This window comes from Amphiura filiformis, chromosome 9, assembly GCF_039555335.1.
Source record: "Amphiura filiformis chromosome 9, Afil_fr2py, whole genome shotgun sequence".
In the NCBI taxonomy this organism is placed as follows: domain Eukaryota; kingdom Metazoa; phylum Echinodermata; class Ophiuroidea; order Amphilepidida; family Amphiuridae; genus Amphiura; species Amphiura filiformis.
In genome coordinates, this window is record NC_092636.1 from 44,234,264 (window position 1) to 44,255,552 (window position 21,289).

A 21,289-nucleotide genomic window follows, 5' to 3' on the forward strand; every position below is an offset into this window, starting at 1 on the left:
TGAATTTGCAATGATATAATAAGTTATTTGCACAGGTGCAGGAAATTTCACTCATATTTTAGGTTGCGGAGTCAACTATTACCAGATTATTGTGGAGTCATCACTCTAGCTCAAACAGTCGATCAAGATGTGCAATCCTACATCAAATGAGTAAGACTTACCTTCCTTGCACTGTTTTGAAGAGTAACATCAGTGTATTTAATCCAATGCAAATCACAACATTTTAATATATTTGGACCAAGCCATCATCAGCATGTAAAGCATCATCCAACCTATTAAACAAAGAAATAAAACATTATTATACTTCTTCTGTTCAAATATGTTCAGCTTCAACACATAACATCTTTCAGCTGGATTTGAATGATTCCCTCTGAGCACTCTATACTGGTTTCTCTGAAAAATGGCAAATGCAAATATTTGTAAATACAAAGAATATGCAAATAAGCTCATTAATATTCATAAATGTGCAAACAACCTGACACAAAACCATACAGCATTAAGTTGTAATTTATTTGGTTATTGTGTGTAAGCTGTAGAGTGCATACCAACAGGAAGGGGTAAAAATGGCACTCAATTCAAAAATAAAATTGACACCATCATTTAAAATAAAATTGTACTTTGATTATAGGCCAAAATAGTGTACAATTGCACAAATCACACACACAATCTTCTGGTCAAGTGATTGGGGGGGGGAGAGTCGCTGGCATATTTTTGCAATTTAGACCCGATTGGAAATTTTGCCCGGAATCCTAGTGCACATAATTACTTCATTCAATCACTCATTATTTTATCTGTAATACCATTCTTAGCTTCAAGTTTCTAAGCATAGAAATAACACATTACGGAAATCAAGTTTCCAAGCATAGCATAGAAGTGACACATTACGGAAATCAAGTTTCCAAGCATAGCATAGAAGTGACACATTACGGAAATCAAGTTTCCAAGCAAAGCATAAAACATAACACTTGTCATCTCTCTTCTGTGATTTTGTTTTGTTTTTTCCCTTTTTTTCTCTCATGTTTTTTTGTTTTGTTGAACCATTTATCATAAAATTCCAAAATATTTTTCATTGATATTTTCTTTTTGATGAATCGTTTTTTTTTCTTTTAAGAATTCTTTTCTGGTGTTCGATCATAGGTGATTTTTTTCTCCCAATATTTTTTTCAGTTTTTTTTTCTGATCACCATTTTTTGTTTGCCATATTGTATATGGTTCTTTTCAATCTTCTGTCTTTTATGTTCAACAAAATTACATTTGTATGGTTCTTTTTAATTCTCTTTTTTCTTCATGTTCAACAAAATTCCACATTTATTTACAATAAAAAGTAATGATGCCTTCAGCTTTGTAAATGGTTTTAAACGAAATGTGGTTTATATGACATTTCAAGAGGTTTGAATAATAGGGTGCATCATGATTTCAACAATTGACGGAGTCACATTTAATATAGGCCTACTTTATAAATTCTTGTCATATATTTTAATCACTCTCCAACCTTCTATGCATGCCATAGGTAGGGAGTTGTAGCGCAAAAATAAAAATGCTAAAATCTTTATAATGGTAGTACTATTATATCCATATACAAGCGCAAGGCATCATCTTACAATATAACAAGGATATTTATATCATAATTCATATCAAGTATTTCAAGAGTTCTGGGACAAAATGCAACACACAATATTTGCTGCCTTGTGTAACTTTTCTCACCAACATTGGTGTTCAAAACAATTAGTAAGTTTTTAGTACCCTGGTGACACAACCACATAAACGCACTAATGGCACTCTCGTCGGCTCTCAACTTGAGATGAGACAAGATTACCGTGACCATCCCTTATTATTGATGACAAAGGTCAAATAAAATAAAAATACACAAAGCAGCTTTTGGATATTGAATTTTGCATCTGAGATCTCAAAATTCAAGAATAACCCTAGAAGTGACTAAAATTTCAAGAATGACGCTTAAAGTGACTAAGTTTCTTTGTGCCCAAACAGATAACTTCTCCAGTATGATTCATCACGGTCATTAAATTTTGTCCTACATCTAATTATCATAATAATTACTTTTGATTAGAACAAAAGAAGGGAATTGCAAGGGGTTTATCTGAGCAAGCACACTTTTTATTGTGTAGAGTATCTGATAATTAAACGTTCTGTGTTAAAATGAAGAAACCGACACATATGCCACAATCCTTTTCCAACATCAGTATGCACAATTCAATGTTGGGGAAACTCATTCATTGAAGTATTACTGATGAGCCGGTATCTTCTACAATGCTGCATAGCCATTGAGCCTCAATGAACGCGAGTCACTTAACAAGAATGCCTTAAAACAACTTGTTACATCATGCATAATGTGATATAGATAGATGTCAAAAGTGTTAAGTTTCTCAAACATTTAGTTGCCAACATTTCATTTTGTCAATTGTAATGTATCATCCCCCAATGAGTTGGGCAATTAACATAGCAGGATGAGGACATGTAAAACACAAAAAGCCATGATAATGTGCACCAATTAGGCTTTTCTTGTGACTTTAGCAATGTGCGGCATTAACATTTCATTATAAAACAACTAAATAAATCGACCACTTTCACACCTGTTCCACATGGTTTACTTGAACAAAGAATTTAAATTTAAATTTAAGAACAGAATGATGCAATGATCATTTAGATCACCCACTCAAATTTTCAAGTCAACTACAGAAGTATAGAAATTTTTGCAAGCAACATTCTAGTGCATTCAACAAAGGGATTAGACCTAAGAGAGCCCAGACTCTGAATGGCCCAGTGTGTAAACCCCTATATTGGAGTGTCACGATGTAGACTAAAATAGTGTGCCTCCAGCATTAATTGGAACACACATATTAGAGCGTAACAAGTACATACTTCATATCAATGTTTGCATGACGCATGGTGAAACAGCCCGCAGGTATACTATAGAGGTAGTCATTGTGACATCAACGCCACCATCTTGTGGGTACGGAGTGCCTTGTTGCTAACATCACCGCGTTGACGCTTGATTGAAGAGGTGCGTCACATGCTGTAACTTCCGCGTAATCGTGGGCGTAATGTCTTACACATGACATGCAGAACGGCAGTACCCACAAGATGGTGGATCCCGCGGAAAAGGCTGACGGCCTCTATTGTGCCTTCCATGAGTGACATGCAAACAAGGCCAAGTATGGGCTCTCTCAAGTCTTATCTCTTTGCCATTTAATCCAAAGATATTTAACGTATTGTCCATTTGGTTATCTCGAAACAGCGGCAAGGTGTGATGCACATGTGATCAAAAGCAGTGCATCTGTAGGGTGCGGACACTTCACACCTTACAGATGCACTGCCTTTGATCACACGTGTATCACTCGTAAACACCGTCTCAAGGAAGCCAAATGGACTATAGGTCCCAAGGATTGACTCATATTCTAATACCAAGTGCTGACAAAACCCAAGAGGGTCATATATAACATAATACTGTAGAACAAACACAACAAGTCCCAGATTTTAGATCAAAAAGATGACACAATTGCAACAAAAATATGCAACCATAATAGTTGTAAATCATTACTAAAATGGAGCATTTCCATAAAAGGGCCAATCAGCGATTTCTGTACAAAATATTTGAAAACAATTTTCCATCAAATGATCATCAATCATAAGATATATTGCATATAACACATTCTGCATGTATTAGTTGACCATTCGTATTAGTATAATAAGCATGGTTTCTAAATTCAACAGAATCACTACAGAACGAATGAAAGTACACAAACGGCTATTCCAGTTGATATTCATACACCGGTTTACACCCCCTGTGGAAGACATGACCGTTATCTTCCACACAGGGAGTGTGAATTTTAAACGTGATTACCTGAATGGGCGACACCATTTCAAGTCTGCACCCACTGTGTAGAAGATTAAGATCATGTCTTCCGTAATTAAGGTGTGTATGGATTTCAACTAGAATAGCCAATGTACTTTCATTATGTCCTCATGTTGAATGTCATCATCATCAGTCGGCTGCAGAGCAGGCGACTACAAGCTTTCTCCAACTAATGCAATCTTGGGCGAGCGAAACAATTTTGTTTGGCTGCAGCATCCCTTCATCAGAGTGCTTTCAAATTTGGCATTATATGAACTTTATGAGCACACATATATACATTTATGCTTGTTTCATAAATGAATTCTAGGTTGTTCTGCTTTAGCAAATGATTATCTCTTCAAGGAGTGCTCCAATATTTCACATTTAAAATGCTATCCACTCGCTTTGATTTTTAACTTTGTAAGTATATACCCACTCCAGTTTGAAGTATGAAGTCAGTCCATTGAAATCAATTTCGGTGAATTTGGACTCCCTATCCCATACTGTATATAGGCGGCATCAACTATGGAGCAAATATGGGATGTTCCGGTCCATGCTGACCACACATGCACCAAACTAACACAAATTCTGGTCTTCGAGTGTCACGAAAAAAAAAACAGCGATTAGTTTCAAATGCACACTGGCCAAAACACAAAAATACCTCCAAAAGATAACAGCGAGTTCTGAATCTCATTTTCTACATCTGTGACATAATTAGATACATTCATTCTAATTAACAAGCCTGCTTCATTGGGCTATTCCATTTAAAATCCAGACTCCCCCTGTGGAAGATTTTGGAAATATAGGAGAGTATGAATTTCAAATGGAATGAACACATTAGCCGTTCCATTTGAAACTCGCATTCCCTCAGTGAGAGTCGGGTTGAATCTTTCTCAGAGGGTGTATGAAATTAAAATGGAGCTGCCTAATGTGTTCATTCCATTTGAAATTCATACTTCCCCTGTGGAAGATATTTCCAACATCTTCCACAGGGGAAGTGTGGAATTTAAATGGAATAGCCCATTTAAAGGAGGCTGTTCCTCAGGCTGGGAAGTAGAAGCATTGTGATGAAATCACAATCATGCTCCTTTAAGCAGTCCAATGACTTCATACTTCAATATGGACCCGGTATAGCATTTCAACACTAGTTCTGCAACTCATCCTTCGACTTGTTTTACAGTCACTCTAGATCAATTGCAAATTATTTAAATTTAGCCAGCAAATTTTTACTGAAAAAAATACATTTTCGTAGCTACAATTGAGTCAGTAATCTTATTACTCATAAAATTTTGAAACACAGAAATGGTAACAGCATTCACAAATACACAAGAGGGTTAGGGGACCCACTTCTGATGATGCTTCATCATCTGTTCAGGTACAGCTAACAATGCCATCAGTTTATTTGTAAACATTGGGACTTGATTGTGCATTGTGCATAATTATACCAAAGTGGGTCCTAATGATTGGTTTCCAATGCCATTGTTTTGTTTTTACATGAAGATGATGACCGTAGTGCATGCATGCTGTGATGGGAGAGATACATTGTATACAAAATTAATCAAGTCATACTAATGAAAATATTAAGACATTAATTGATAGGTGCATGACATTGCAGAGGTTCCCTTTTGGCTCACGGAATCAACATTGATCCGAACAAACACATTCAATGAGAATCAGAGGGAATCAACAGATTCTTTGTGTTCAGAATGTGCACAATTTTGGAGAAATGATTTTGACTCTTGCAACACAGTTACAGAGAATCATGGCAAGAATCAGTTTAGTGCTACAACTTGGTTACCTCCCTCCATGTTGCTAACAATACAACAAAATGGTTGTGAGTAGGGTCTTAGCTAAATTTGACAAGTGCCCATCATATTCACCAAAACTGCCAGTTCAAAATTTGACCCTGAAAACATAAATCAGACCTCTGCCCCTTCTAGGGGTTCCGTTAGTTTAAATAGATTTTGCTATAGCCTCCATTTATTAGTCTGGTTTGTTTTGAGTTCACAGAACTTATTCAAGCATCATCTGTAGAAGTTAGCATATGTCACAGCCATTAATTTTACCTGTCCCAATGACGAATAAATGGGTAACACCCTGGTTGCGAGTGAATTATGGCATTTTGTGATGTCTTTAACTTCCAAATGCTAAAACACATGCTCATGTTTACAGATGATCAAATATCAGCAAAACACATTTTCTTCTCACAAGTTTTGATACCATTATCAAACTGACACTGCATGGTAATGTATTTATGAATGCTGCTACAGTGGACCATTCCAGTTGAAATCCATACACACCCAAAGGAAGACATAACCTTAATCTCTCACACAGGGAGTGTAGATATCAAATGGAGACCTTAAATCAGGTAATCCCATTTGAAATTCACACTGCCTGTGTGTAAGATTAACATCATGACTTCCATAAGAGGGTGTATGGATTTCAACTGGAACAGCCCCATTCCTACAAATCCATTGCAAACTGTCCATAGTATTCTTCACAGAATAGCTACAATTATGAGGATTTGAAATATATACACATGTATATATAGATACACACTCCTCAGCTAATCTCTAAGTAAGCTCAGTATAAAATACAATTTGTAATAGTGGTCATCATCGACGCCATGCTCTAGCTTCTGAATCTTCATCATCGTCATCGTCGTCTCCCAGGAGCAAGGAATCGTCCAAATCATCTTCCTCTTCTTCCGGTTCCTGAGAAAATGAAGCAAAATAGATCAGACTTTGTCAGAATTCTGAATCAGGGTTGGAATTTTTGGCAAGAAATCTGGGAATTAACTCTCACCAAGATTCCCATAAGATCAAAATTGATTCTTGTCAAAGGGGATTTGTGTGCGAGAATCCAATTATTCCTACAAAATCCCCTTTGCAAGAATCAAAATATTATTGATTCACACACTACATGTATGCAGTTTTGGATTTTTTTATATATATTATGAACTGAATACAAATTATAACATTGCCCATTTTGGATACAAAAGTTTTGGTTAAATCCTGGCACTTGGCTCTAGGTTCAGGGACTCTCCAAATCCCTGAAAAATATATACTGTCCATTGTCTTAATCTTTTTATCTTAAGGCTCACCACTCCCCATGCCAAATATGAAAAAAAAACTTATGTGATTTCCTGATTGTTCCTTCTTCCCTTCCTATTGGGCAATAGAAGGCATGTGGAAGGCAAAACACAATTATTTATCATCATATTTGGCTCATCATAGTGGCCCAGAAAATAATGGTTTACTGGCCCAGGTAGGAATTGTATTCAGCCCATATAAGAAAAAAAATCTTCTGCTGAGGGAAAGTCCACCTACAAAACCTTCAGATTATGGTTATTTGAATTTGTCTAAGTGAAGTGGAATGGTCCATATTGCAATGGCCAATCGGGGTTATTTTCTGACCTTCCCTATATGACCAGGGGTCAATCTTATTTAACTTTACTTAACTTTGTAAGTCTCAAAATCATTCGTAACTTACGCCCAAGTTCCATTTCATTAACTTACTTACAAACGGTACCCTTCATAAGTAATAAGGGGCTCTTTTTAAAGTTATGTCTAGTATTGGGTATTCGTAACTTTACAAACAGTTACTTGAGTTATGAAGGTTTAAAGTGTAGTGAAATTGACCCCTGTCCCGATCGTGAGGTCATGCCACTCACCTGTTCTTCAGGTTCAATCTCCAATTCATCTTCTACTTGTGGTTCTTCTCCTACATCTAGTGCTGCTGCTTCATTGCCAGCGACGCCTACATGTAGATCCAAGCTGGTTACTACAGTTGGTGGTGGTGTGTACCATGACACGGTGAGAACGTTGTCTTTATATTTGGCTCCTTTACTGCCAGCCTGGAGGGAGATATTTTACCATATGATAATAATCAATACTGAAGTATTCAACAATATTGAAATATATATAGGCTACTAACTTGGGCGTTCACAGCCTTAGGAAGGACAGCCAACACATTCTAGCGAAGGGGTACCTGGCTTTTAGCAAAGCCAAAACCCATAAAAGCCTGTAAAAAAACAGCTCCGATTCAACCATTGACCAAAAATTGATCGAATCTATTTTACGACCATGCTTGAATTGACCACCCCATGACACCTAATTGACTTTCTATTGATCACAGAAAACAACCCCAGACATGCTTGTTTAATGACCACTTGAGCATTTGATGAGTGGGTCATTATGTACTTTCTAAACACAAAGTAAATTGATTACGGTTGTGTCATCAACCTGTGTTTATATTATAACCCTACTGCTTTACTGACTTTGTATATTGTTCGCTTGTTAGTATCAAAGCCTCTAGCGAAGCTGTACCGTCAGTGAAGGCAGCAAAGTTTGGCTGAGCTCAGCAAACCATTTGGCTGTACTCCCTTATCAAAAGCCTCATCAAACATTAATTCCATCCCCACTTCAAAATTTAAATGTGGGTACCGCGAGAAAACCTTTACTTCTTTCTCATTAACAATGTGAAATACTATAAAGGACTGTTGTCTGGATATAAGCCAAAATATGTCTTGTTTCAAATTATATAAGTATTCCACAGGACCTAGAAAAAGGAATTTCTTATTTTTTGCACCTTATGTTTAATGAGATTTGAGTCTGAAATCAAATACAACGCTTATCTCTGCAATCCCAAACAAATAACCTATTTTTCCCAAACAAATAATAAATTAATCAATAATACCCAAACTTACCATTTCAGCCTCTAATCTAGTCTTGAAACCTAGTATATACTTGGTACTGACATTATCATATTCAACTGATTCAAATTCACCAAATGCCTGTCACAAAAAAGACATAAAAAGAACAATTATTAAAGGTAGGTGGTGAGATTTGTTCGTATTGTTTTGTACCTCACATTGAGGCCTGTACCAAAGTAATCCCATTGCTAAATTTTGAGGTGAATTGCACTAGCCGTTTTGATATTAGAAGTAAAAACATGTTTCACAATGGCCAATAGAACATTATGTGTGATATACCATGTTTGGGGATCAGGCTATCACTTTTTTGTTCATAACATTTGAACAGAATATATATATTTTAGTCCTAAAATTTCATTGGGATTATGAGAAATATATGAGCTTTCTTCTGATGCCACAATCTCCATTTTGTGAGGAAAAAGTGTGGGGGATGAGGCTAGGTTACCCATCTTTAATTCAATATCATCTCAAGTGCAACAATAACTAATAAATTCTTATATCCACAATATTTAGTGGTTCAATTGAGAACACGACATACACAAACAACAAAATGTAAAACAGAATTTCACACAAAACTACTTACACTAAAATGCATTAGTACTTCGTCTTTGTCCTCTGCATTAAACCCTGATACACTTAGCACACGAGGGCGCTTGTCTAATGTAGTTGTTGTGCGACTATTTCTTCTCCCTCTCTGGAATCCCCGTCCTCTTCCCCGACCAGGACCTTGTGCGTGAGCACCTCTAGAGGTAAGACTGCCTCTGCCTCTGCCTCTGCCTCCTGGTAGTAAACCCAATGACTGTGCCTGAAACAAAACAATTCATACAATATTGCTCACATTTTCAAATCTAAAATAAGTTTACTTAACCCTAACACAGACCAAGGTCTTTTGATATTGTAAGGCAGAGTAGGAATGAAAAAGGAGAGAAGATGAACAAATTCACTTGGCACCCCTGGGGAATTGACCCTGTGATCCTTCAGATACCACGTACACGATCACCAACATCTTCGCTGGTTTTTGCACTGCTGGTCGCGGATAAATTCCCAATCAGTCGCCGTTAAGTTCTATCGGTGACGCTTCGTGGTCACCACCTAAGTGGACGGAGATATCATGCAGAGCCGCCTAATCGGCCAATCAGATTATAAGTAGGTTCTTATGATTGTCACATGATTGAATTTGCCAATCAGAGCCCTACTTTTGAGTTTACGTTCTCAAAATGTAAACAAATGCCTTTTTTTGCCAGCAAGCAAGTGATTTGTGTTCTGCATTGCTTCATTAAACAAAATACACCAATTGCTTTACCTCTTTCCTCAATAGCTCCACTCTTTGCTTTAGCTCACTGGTGTCAGCACCTTCACTTTGCTGGTTGTACAGCTCAAGCTCCATGTCCAACAATTCTTTCTGGGCCTGAATAAAATCAGTGTAACATAATTATGATTACAAAACTTGTTCTTATGTAATGTGGGATTTTAGGCCATCTTACTTTAATAGTTTTCACAAAGCCCTTCCCAAGTTGAAAACCAAATGTAGAATGCGGTTTTTCAATAAGGGGCTGTTTTTGTTAACTTTAATTTTTATTTAAACTGTAGGACAAGCTTTTTGACAAGAATATACCACCTTTCATGTCTCAAGAAGGTTGAAATCATAAAAATATGTGCACATAGTTCCATTGTGGTCAAGATGAAGAATTTTATAGAGATTTATGACTTTTTGAGTTTTACGAGATATTTGTGTGGTGGATTTGGAAGAAAAATGAAATTTACTTAAGGTAGCACTATTGGATATAGATTTTTTTCTAATTAAAAAATGTGTAAGTCCATGCTCTCCAAATTACAAAACTGACAATTTTATGTTAATCGGACATTCGGTTCTCGAAATATGGCCTGTCAAACTGCCGCAAAACCAACAAATTGGCAACAACTTTCTTTTTATTTTCTTTATTTTTGGCATGCAGTGTTGCCAGGTAATTTTCTAATTATATATGCATGAATTATGCAAAGTAAAGTTTTCAGGTACAATTAAAAAAGGTATGGTACTGAAACTTGGTACATAAAAAATATAGAAACTAAAAAGAAAGTTGTTGCCAATTTTGTTGGTTTTGCAACATTTTGACAGGCCATATCTGGATAACCGAATGTCCGATTGAAACCAAATTTTCAGTTTTGTAATCTACAAGTCAAGAGCTTTAACATATTTAAATTGGAAGAAAATCTCAATTTTTGCATTAGCCAATAGGGCTACCTTAATATATCCGGAATAAAAGTGCAATAAGCGGGTGATTTTTACTAATGCGCGCGGGGGCTTTGAGACAAACTATTTAATTAAGGTAGTCATAAATATTGCTTGTACCACATTGTGGTATGAGATTTAAAGTAGCATGTAATCAGTGTGAGTGCACAAAGCGAAATTTAAGAAGTAAATCAACTATTTTCAGACACTACAGAAAAGAAATATAAGAAAACATAAAAATAAGAAGAGGAGGGGGAGAGGAGAAGGGCGAAAGAAAACAAAGCAAGGATGAGGTAAAAGGACAAGGAGGTAAGAAAGGAAAAATTTCAAAAATATTCACATCGCAGGCAAAAATACACCTATTATATGCAAGTCACAGTAGAAACATTACCAATGCTCACAGAGGTACACAAACAACAGGGATTCAACAAAAATCACATATAAGGGAAATATGGAAAAAATACACATCCCTAAATTAACAAAAGAAACTAGCATAGCAAACATAGGCAAATCCTCACGTCACTGCAAAGGCTTAACAACAGCAAATAACAAACAATGTGAACAGTTGAAATCAAGGATTTTGTATGATTATCTTATGTTAGAGCACAATGGGTGTTGGTGAAAATGATGATGATTTTTAAATCTTGTGAAAAGCTCAATTATAGGCATTTGTGGATGAATGTCACCACCTGATCTGCTCAAACAAACCCTAAAACTGGCATAATAGTTTCAATGTCTATGGTGCCTATTTTTTAATTGCCTAAAAGGAATCGCATTAATCTTGCTACACCATTGAGGAACCAAGAATGAAAAACATTATCTACCATATATTAAAGGGCTCTTGGTACTAAATTTGATTGGAAATATTTGGTTGACTGCGTAAAAAGCTTCCTTGCCATTCACAACTTTGTCAACATATGTTGCTTTGCTTAAAAACTCTCACTACGCCCTGTGTATGGCATGAATACACAATTGGTATACCAAACAAGCCTCTAAACGTTGCGATGGACGTAAAAAATCCACTCATGGAATCCTACACAAAATCCTGCACTTCTACCGCCCTCTTAATCCTACACCTCAGAAGCGATACCTGGGAAGGGGCCCTGTTGACTAGGTGCCCTACCTCCTGCTTGTTTTTAGGCACAGTCATCGCTGGTTTGGTAGCCAGACTCATCTCCTTCTTGGTCTTGTCGATGTGCTCCGAGATTGTCTTGATTGACTTCATGATGGCTGCTCTGCCTTCAGCACTCATGTTCTTGTTCTTCTCTAGTTTGCCTATCAGCACCTTGGGAACAGAAATAGAATAATGGATATCAGGTGTCACATTCACTATTCTCACCACATGCATGTATAAAACCTGCTCAAATACAGACACATGTACTCAATTACTAAACATGTACTCAAATATAGAACCATGTACTCAAATAAAGAAACATGTACTCAAATAAAGAAACATGTACTCAGACACATAAACATATTCTAAAAAGTTCCAAAATTCATTTTTAAGTTGAAGAACAATGAACTGGAAAAATTGATTTCTGAATCAACAAATCTCCACTCAAAGGAATAAAAACATAATAAACAAAGCGAGTACAAAATTTAAAACTTCCATGCACACCTTTGAATACATTTAGCAACTTCTCAAATTAAGTAAAGTTTTGTTTCCCTGGGCTTGACAATACTTGTAAACATATATATTACAAGCATGTTGATATCAGGGAACTAATTACTATAGCATCTTCACTACATCTCCATGAAAAACTAATTCATTATCTGTATCTGGAGAAAGATATATGAAAATGCAAAAATACAAACAGTTACTTGAGTGCATCATTTACTGGTTAATGACTGCGCATCAGCTGTTTTGCGGGTGTGGAAAGTCTAATCATTTTGCTTAAATTTTAGAACCAAGGTATATCAATAAGAGCACAGTGCCGACGAATATTCCCAGGTCCAAGAAAAATGTTTAGAATTTTCACAATAGCCAAAAAATAAATGATGCAAAGTCATTAACCTCGTTCATAACCATTACTTAAATTTCTTTTTTAGATCCATTATTCTGTATCATATTTCCAAAGCAAGTAATTATTTTTAGAAAATACATCTTTGATCAATTCAAAGAGGGCTAACACTTAAAATCCCTGAATGTCATTTGACAGATAAACCATAATTTTGTAATACCAACCTTTTGTTGTTCTATTAATTTGCCTAATAATTCCTGTTTTTGTTTCTGAATATTAATCTTCTTCTTGATGGCTTCCTTCCTCTGTTCTTGATGTTTCTTGCGGATGGCTTCTTGCGCCATGGCAAGCTTCTTCTGTGCAGCTGCAATACTTTGAGTGGCGGTAGGACTGGTGGGGATTTCAGTGCTGACGGGTTGATGATTGTCTTGGAGATGCCGAGAGGTCGGACTATTGTCTGCAAAGGAACACAATGAAAACAAGACATTATTAAATTCACATTTAAAGCAATAATGTACAATGTGCTTCACAGCGCCAAGATTAATTTGTCTTGAATTTCTATTTTGTGCATGATTGTAGTACCCAATGATGCACCTAAATATTCTGTGAGAAACCTGTAGTACATCAACTGCACTGAAATTTTTGAGTTTTTAATCAGCTCTGGGGATCCCCAGGGTTTATTCACCTTTAAAATCAGAGATTTTAAATTCATATGATTAAAACTTATGATTAAAAGAAATATTCCTTGGTTCACCTTAATTTCGGTAGTGAGCGTTAATGCTTTTTGCAGTTGCAATGCCAGAGTGCCAACAAACCATCCTTGCACACAAACATGTACGCTCTGGGCGATTAACTTTATGTGTGCAATTTGATACAGTGACTACCGAAATACACACCTACATCACTACCGAACTTGAGCCGAACCAATGTATAAACATTCAACCATCAAAATTTAAATTTTGGTAACTTTAGAATGATACAATTTTTCTCACTAACTATGGGGAATGGTAGTGTTGGAAGGGGTTGCAGACCTTTGTTATTTGGCCATGCGTTTTGAATTGGGCCAGTAAATAGGTGGAGATGTTACATGCGCGCGACATTTTAGGGTTCATCTTTTTAATTTTCTCAGTTAATAAGCAGCCTATGTAGTTAAATTTGGTGTCAAATTAAAGCTTGTGATGAGACCAATACAGGAAACCTTAAAAAAGTTGTAAAAAGTTATTAACATTTGAATAATTTGCATCTAATTAGCATAATGTGCGGGGTGGAGGAGGATCAGGAGGAGGAGGATCAGGAGGAGCAAATTTAATAAAAGTGACCCCCAGGGGTCATATGATGCAAGAGGTCCATTTCTTTTTTCACATTTTTACAATTCACTTTAAACTGCATACTATAACACCATACAATCATATTCCAGGTAATTTAATTTGCTTTGAGAAGCAATTTTGCATATTTTATTTTCCGTTCGGGAATACATTGAAGTCAATGGGAAAATATGCCTTGAAAGAGGCTGGCGCAAAATCATTTTAATATTATTGAACCCTATGATGTTATATATGTATTTAAAGCTCTGACTGAGAGGAATTCAAATATGGAACTTTTAAATATGTGGGGTGAAGCTAACTTTTTTTTTTAATTTGTCAAATTTTACATTTTTCCCTAAAATATTTGGTATTTTCAGTTTCATAACTCCTTAGTGTTACACCCTGTGTCAATTTAAAGTGCATTTTTGGATTCCTTGGTTCATTTGCAGCCAGAAAATGTATACTTTTATATATGTTGGATATAATATGTGAAAGATATTCATATCTAAACGAAAAAACATGCACTTTTCATCTCGCGAAAACATGTAACACATTACCGGCCCAACTCAAAACGCATGGCCATTTTTGTTTCCCTGGGCTTGACAATACTTGTAAACCTAGATATTACAAGCATGTTGATATCAGGGAACTAATTTCTATAGCATCTTCACTAGATCTCCATGAAAAACAAAGTCACAATCATGAGATATCATTGGAAAATGCAAAATTATTAATTACATGTAAATAAATGCCCTATTTAATATGAAAAACACACTTGTAAGGCATTATAAGGTTCTTAGTGCCTAATTCCTTATTGCAGGTGTGTCCTCATTTATGTAGAGAAGAAGCATGGTGTGTGTGCGTGTCCTTGTTTAAAAGCCACACCTTCCTACAGTGGATACAGTGACTACCGAAATACACACCTACATCACTACCAAACTTCAGCCGAACAAATGTATAAACATTCATAAGCGTACACAGCACTTACTCATGGTACATCGATTTAATATCATGTTAAAGGAGAACTGTAGTGATACTACAATCAAGCTTCATATGATACCTTATATAGTTTCTTGTTCATAATTACCAATAAAACTGACATCTAAAGTCTCATAAGATAGAAATAAGCAATTTTTGATGCAATTTTTTGGCTAACGGAGGCTGCCATTTTGCTCATGAATATTCATAGCCTATGTCAGGCTATGACGCAACTGTACTGAACTGCAGCTCTGACTGAACTGCCAGAAAGTAAACAAGCAGTGTTGCTATTATAAGAAAACAATAAATTGGATCTTGCTGTTTCAATCTTCATGAATATTGTATTTGTAACAGTATTTATAATAAATTGTATAAGAAACTTTATAAATAAAATCCCAACCTGGTTTCTGTAACTATTTTTATAAAAACATGCATTCAATAGGTTTTGAAACAATTTCAGGGATTGTAGCATGGGAAGTCATTGCACTATCGAAAGCACGCATCGACATCGTCCCATGTGCAATATTAACCAACTCTAATTCAGAATTCAGGTCAGCGACAGGGGTCATTATTCTTGATAATTCCTATGGACAAGTTTGTGAATTTGTTTCTTATGATAAACAGGTTTGTTGATTTGTGTCAAACATTTTGGGATTCAGTGTGATATAAACAGGTCACTTGAAAGCATTTGTTGTGACTGTCCGCCAGTTCCTATAAACAATCCAGAATTCGCAACTGCTACATATGCCGAGTGAATCAAGAAGTGAAGTGAATGGATGGCCTATCCAGTGAATTTTAACAATTGATTCCATCACAACTCATTTCACCAGTAAAAGAAGAATAAAATAATCCCCGAAAATAATCCATGTAAGTCTACAAAAGTGCAGACAAAATGTATACCTCTATCATTCTCCGCCACATGCATGATAGGCCTATGCTACACACTACTGTCCTGTCTACTGCATATTTCGCCGGCTAACTCACAGCTCTGGTATGGGGTCGATGACTTTGGTGAGCATAAAATCATCCGGGGAAAATTATGTCTCCGAGCAATATCATAGACTGAGTTTTCTTCACAATTGGCTGGCATTGTGTGGATTGAAAGATGTGGTATTGGAAGAGTTGTTCTTATTAACTTCTCATTTTAACAACTTAGTTTAAATGAAGTTCATAGGCAAGTTTTTGTTTTGAAGTTATTTACAACTTCACAGCACTCGCAGTCTCGCACCAGTCCGATACTCAACTAGAAACACTGGGATGAAAATGACGTAGTCTTGATTTAAGTCTTCCGAATCCTGAACAATATTTTCAACATTTTATCCTAAAAATACTTATTTTGACCTATCAAATGATATAATACTAATTACTTTGAATTATTTTTTGTCATTTTAGAGCAAATAAATTAAAATTAATCATGGATAGAGTGGTTGGATGAATGCTAGTCTATGATCAAGTCTCCGATAAATGAATCTGTTTTTGCGTAAAATCAGTCTACTTTTGATGAAATAAATTGCTACTTTTTGCACAAAATAGCTGTAAATTACTGAAAATATGAGATTTCAATTATGATTTAAAGTCAATTTATCACCTTTTGCATTGAGACTGCTCCTACATTTATTTATGACTGCCATATGGTAGTTCACCTTTCAGCCTCTCAGTGCATCTAGTACACAAACTCAAGGAACTTTCAGTACAATGACGTCATAAATCCATCCCATAATATATGCCCCTATCCCATCGGCACCTTCGGCAGTAGTGGCAAATTTGAAATATTACTGGGCGAGAGAATGTTGTTTTTATTCATATTTTGCACTAATATGGTGAAAAAACTTTTTTGAATAATCAGGCTATGCTTGATAAATATTTTAGAATCATTTGATATTAATTTGTTTCTTCACTACAGTTCTCCTTTAAGTCTGACGAGTGGTCATACAATGGCAAGGAACGTCAAACTGATGTTACACCGGATCTCATATTGCAAACACGCTGAAAATCTAGTATTTCCTGTTATCATGTGACAACTTACCTTTTGTTGGGAGGTTTGAGCTGCTTCTGGTTTATTTCTTACAAATGTCATCTGCGCTTTGGTAGGGAGTTTTCCTAGCCTTTCCTTCAGTGATGGCTTAGACGGCTGAGATGAGGCGGATGCTTTATTGTCAGAAACCTGAAAATATCACACACAAAACAAGCAAAATTAGCTTCCCTCTCAGAACTTGATGAGAAAAGTTATTCTGCTAGGGATTTATCCCCAAAGCTTCAGATTAAATATCTGTACTTGATTGTGATTCAAAATCAGCTGCTCTAGTGGTTCATTTCCATACTTGCCAAGATAGGGGATGTATGATATAAGTCTTATCATACAGATCACAAATCATGTATGATCACAAATTACATTAATCCAGAACGGCTCACCAAAAACAAGATTACAAATGTATTCAACTATGTTTGGGTAGGTTTTGGTATCTTCAAGAAAAGTTAAGAGACCTGTTACTTTATCAAAGCAATACTGGCTCTTATATTTCTATCCTTGAAGCAACACGAAACACCCCATCTCCCAAAAAAATTTAAGAAACTTAATTTTCGCTGTGAAAAGCAGTGGAGAATATATGCTCAATGCATTTTAAAAAAAAGGAACATAAGCTTACCTCATCCCTATGCCAAAAGACTTTTATAAATCGGTTATTAAACACCGCATCTTGGCAATTATGTGCTGCTTTTGCTTGGTAATGTGTGGCAAATGTGATCAATGCTGACTCAGGATCATTATTACATGCAACCTGTCAAAAGAGAAAAAAATACATGGATTTTGCTGAAACACTTGTCCGGGGTGTATTTCACTTACACTTATTATACACAGTATTATAAGTCTCAAAATCTATCTGAAGTTACGATATATTGGAACTTCCATTTCACTATGAAGGTCTATGATTGGAGTGCATCAGGCTATTCCAGTTGAAACCCATATGGAAGATGTGACCTTAATATCCCACATGGGGTGTGATTTCAAATGGAGCCAAAAATTCAGGTAACCCCATTTGAAATCCAATGACTGCCAAGAACACCAAGTTGCTTTAAGGAGGTTGGTGAGAAAGGGTATTGGACTAAACTGATGGTCCTACATCTTAAAGAGACACATTTTAGTGGTCTTCTCACTCTTCTGAGGATCATGTGGGACCGATTATTCACTTGGTGGGAACCAGGATGAGAACTTCACAGACATGCTTGCTTTCCGGGCAAACTCTTACAGATGTTTTGTCTCCTGTCACTTTTTCACACAAAGTTTGAAGTTGCAAGGTAAGGAATCTGCATAGGTAGTATTATTTTCTACCAAGGAGGTGTTTGCAAAACACATTAATTCACATTCTCTGTGTGGAAGATGAAGGATATGTCTTCCATAGGCGTGTATATGGATTTCAACTGAAATAGCCCAAGTAATAGGCACTTTACACATGCGATGATGAGTAAAGAGCACCTTTAACTTTACAACAGGTTACTTATGATACAATGTGTTCAAAGTTAAGCAAAACACACCCCTGGTCTCGCAATGTCCGAAGCCACATCTATTCATGGCACTGATTTCAATCTCATCCCATGGTTTCATTGTGGATCACAGTTTACAATTGACAAGAACAACGTGTCACATAGCAGCACAAATCAAGGGTGTAACCCGATCCACCGCTTGTCACCTCCGATTATCCTTCTTCAAAACTCAGGTTTTTGGTATATGAATATATTTTCATTACCCCATTAAAATTTAACACCCCAGATACATTGTATATTTCGTTTAGATGGTGGAACAAAAACATGGTGAATTGTGGTAACCATAACTGGAAGTACTATCGTATGGGGCATTGTAATACAAGTATATGCCTCTCATATCAAAACCGCTTGAGCAACACAACTCCACAAATTTGGAACAATTTGACCACACCCCTTTAATCTCCAGTTTTAACGCTGCTGCACGCATTTCTGGTTAAATACCACTAATAGGCCTGGGCGATGCATGGAAATACAACAATGAACTATTTAGCCATTTTCCCATTGAAAACCGTGTAATAGATAATTAGTGGTATTTAACCTTCTAGATTTTATTAAACTTACCTGGTGATGTACCTCAAAATCCGCTTCCAAACCAACTACATTAATTTATAATGAATTGCCATACCACACAGGCACAAAATCAATAGAAAATTCACACTTACCTGTAGATTAACTATACTGCCAAATTTTTGGAAATACTCATTGAGTTTAGATATATTGTTCAGTTCTCTGGGAACTTTCTTGAGCTCAAGAGTCCTATTATTCTCAGTGATTCGTCCTTTTGGTTTATTGGACTTAAAGTCCACCACTCTTTTGTGTGGTGATTCCATATTGTTCGGATGTCCACCGTGCGGCCTCTTTCGGCTCGCCCCTTGGGACTCGACAACTTTGCGATAATCATCAGCAGGCTGCTGCTGCTGCTGCTGTTGATGATGTCTGGCACTTTGGTGATGATGATGATGATGATGGGTATCTACTACAGTTCTTGAGCTTTCTTGAGCTGGGAATGATGATGGTTGCTTTTTATTGCCATCTATTTCTTCTAATTCTGCAACAACAAAAAGAAAGCAAAATATGTTCATCTTGGATTCTAAATATTTTACATGATCAAACACTAACATGTTTGACACTCAATTAGTAGCGAAGGTTCTATAAAACATATGAATACCTGAGTGGAAGAAGGGCCCAACTCCAATTTTTTACAAAAATGAGTTAGACCCAGCATTTTATTGCCAGCAGACAGTTCTTCCTTGTGTGTGAAAGATGAGCCAAAATCCACTCTCTAAATATAGTCTTCCACGTACACTTAATCATGGTTTTCACGGAAGAAAGGCCCAACTCCATGGAGTTGGGCCCTTCTTCCACAAATATTGGGTTAAAGTGGAATTTTGTTCATCCATGAAAACTGCTTTTCACTACAATAAACTTTCTTGCTAACATATCACATGTGCAACTAATGGATAATTATCAAATTTCTGTAGCTTTTTATAACGCATCTGGTTACGGAAGTGGCACTTACAGTATATTAGTGGAAGAAGGGCCCAACTCCAGCTTGTATTAAGACCTGTACCGTTGCCATGGAAACATCATATATAATTTTGAATGTATGTAATATTGTATATTCATGTGTTAAAGGTCCCCTGAAGATGACAACATTCTGTCTATAAAACTTTTCCAAATATTAAGTTTTTCCTTAATATCTCAAAAACAGTTTTGATGGAGTTGGGCCCTTCTTCCACTCAGGTATTCATATCCATGTAAGAAGTATTTTTATGAGACTTAATCATTTGAAACCTACTTGTCCGATTTCTAAGTCGTCAGTTATGACTTGATCCGGCAACATTGGTGGTGTTTCTAGAATATGTCCAGTAGTGTTTTTCTGGATCAAACGGTCATAAATGTGACTGAGCAAAGCTCCTCCACAGAGAAGATGAAAAATATCCCAGATGGATAAGAGAATCCATATGGATTCGTCGCAGAAACGACAAAGCAAAGAACTACCAAAGTGGGTGCATCATTCAACCTCAGTCACAGTTACGAACAATTCTAGAAACACTACCAGCACTGCCGGATCAAGTCATCCCTCATGCCGAAGAAACCAGACAAGTAGGTTTCCAAACGTCAAGTCTCCATAAAAATTTGAGTACTTTGTACAAGAATATGTTTATAGAACCTTAGCTAAAATTACCAAACTATCCAAATAAAACCTCTTCCTGAATGTTTGACACTCGTATGATACAAGGGAACATGTCTGTCTACTTCTTAAATGGGCATTTGGAACAATAGAATTTTTCTCCCTAACTATGAGGAATGGTAGTGTTGGAAGGGGTTGCAGCTAGGACTTCGTTATTTTTGTTTCCCTGGGCTTGACAATACTTGTAAACCTAGACATTACAAGCATGTTGATATCAGGGAACTAATTACTATAGCATCTTCACTACATCTCCATGAAAAACTAATACATTATCAGGAGATATCATTGGAAATGCAAAATTATTAATTACATTATGGAAAACACACTTGCAAGGTATTATATGTGCTTAGTGCCCAATTCCTTAGGCCAAGAAAAAAAAATTGAATTTTAACAATTGGGTCGGTCGGTCGGGATTTCTTTTTTTTTTCTTTTTTTTTTGGATTACTAGCAAACTCTACTGTTTGTATTAAAAGGCTCAAAATATGAAAAATCAGACAATTTTGGTGTCAAAATGA

General features: G+C 36.2%; 1 protein-coding gene across 1 annotated transcript in view; it reads right to left on the minus strand.

The window, feature by feature from the left end:
• Positions 1-4,594: 4,594 nt before the first annotated feature.
• Positions 4,595-21,289, minus strand: part of LOC140161030 (RNA-binding protein 26-like) — a 29,276-nt gene continuing 12,581 nt past the window's right edge. The window contains 11 exon segments of the mRNA XM_072184410.1: positions 4,595-6,567; positions 7,527-7,709; positions 8,562-8,648; positions 9,151-9,372; positions 9,871-9,975; positions 11,888-12,082; positions 12,983-13,153; positions 13,156-13,208; positions 17,063-17,204; positions 17,686-17,817; positions 19,243-19,628. Of these exon segments, the coding sequence (XP_072040511.1) occupies positions 6,469-6,567; positions 7,527-7,709; positions 8,562-8,648; positions 9,151-9,372; positions 9,871-9,975; positions 11,888-12,082; positions 12,983-13,153; positions 13,156-13,208; positions 17,063-17,204; positions 17,686-17,817; positions 19,243-19,628 (1,775 nt within the window). The 3' untranslated portion in view covers positions 4,595-6,468.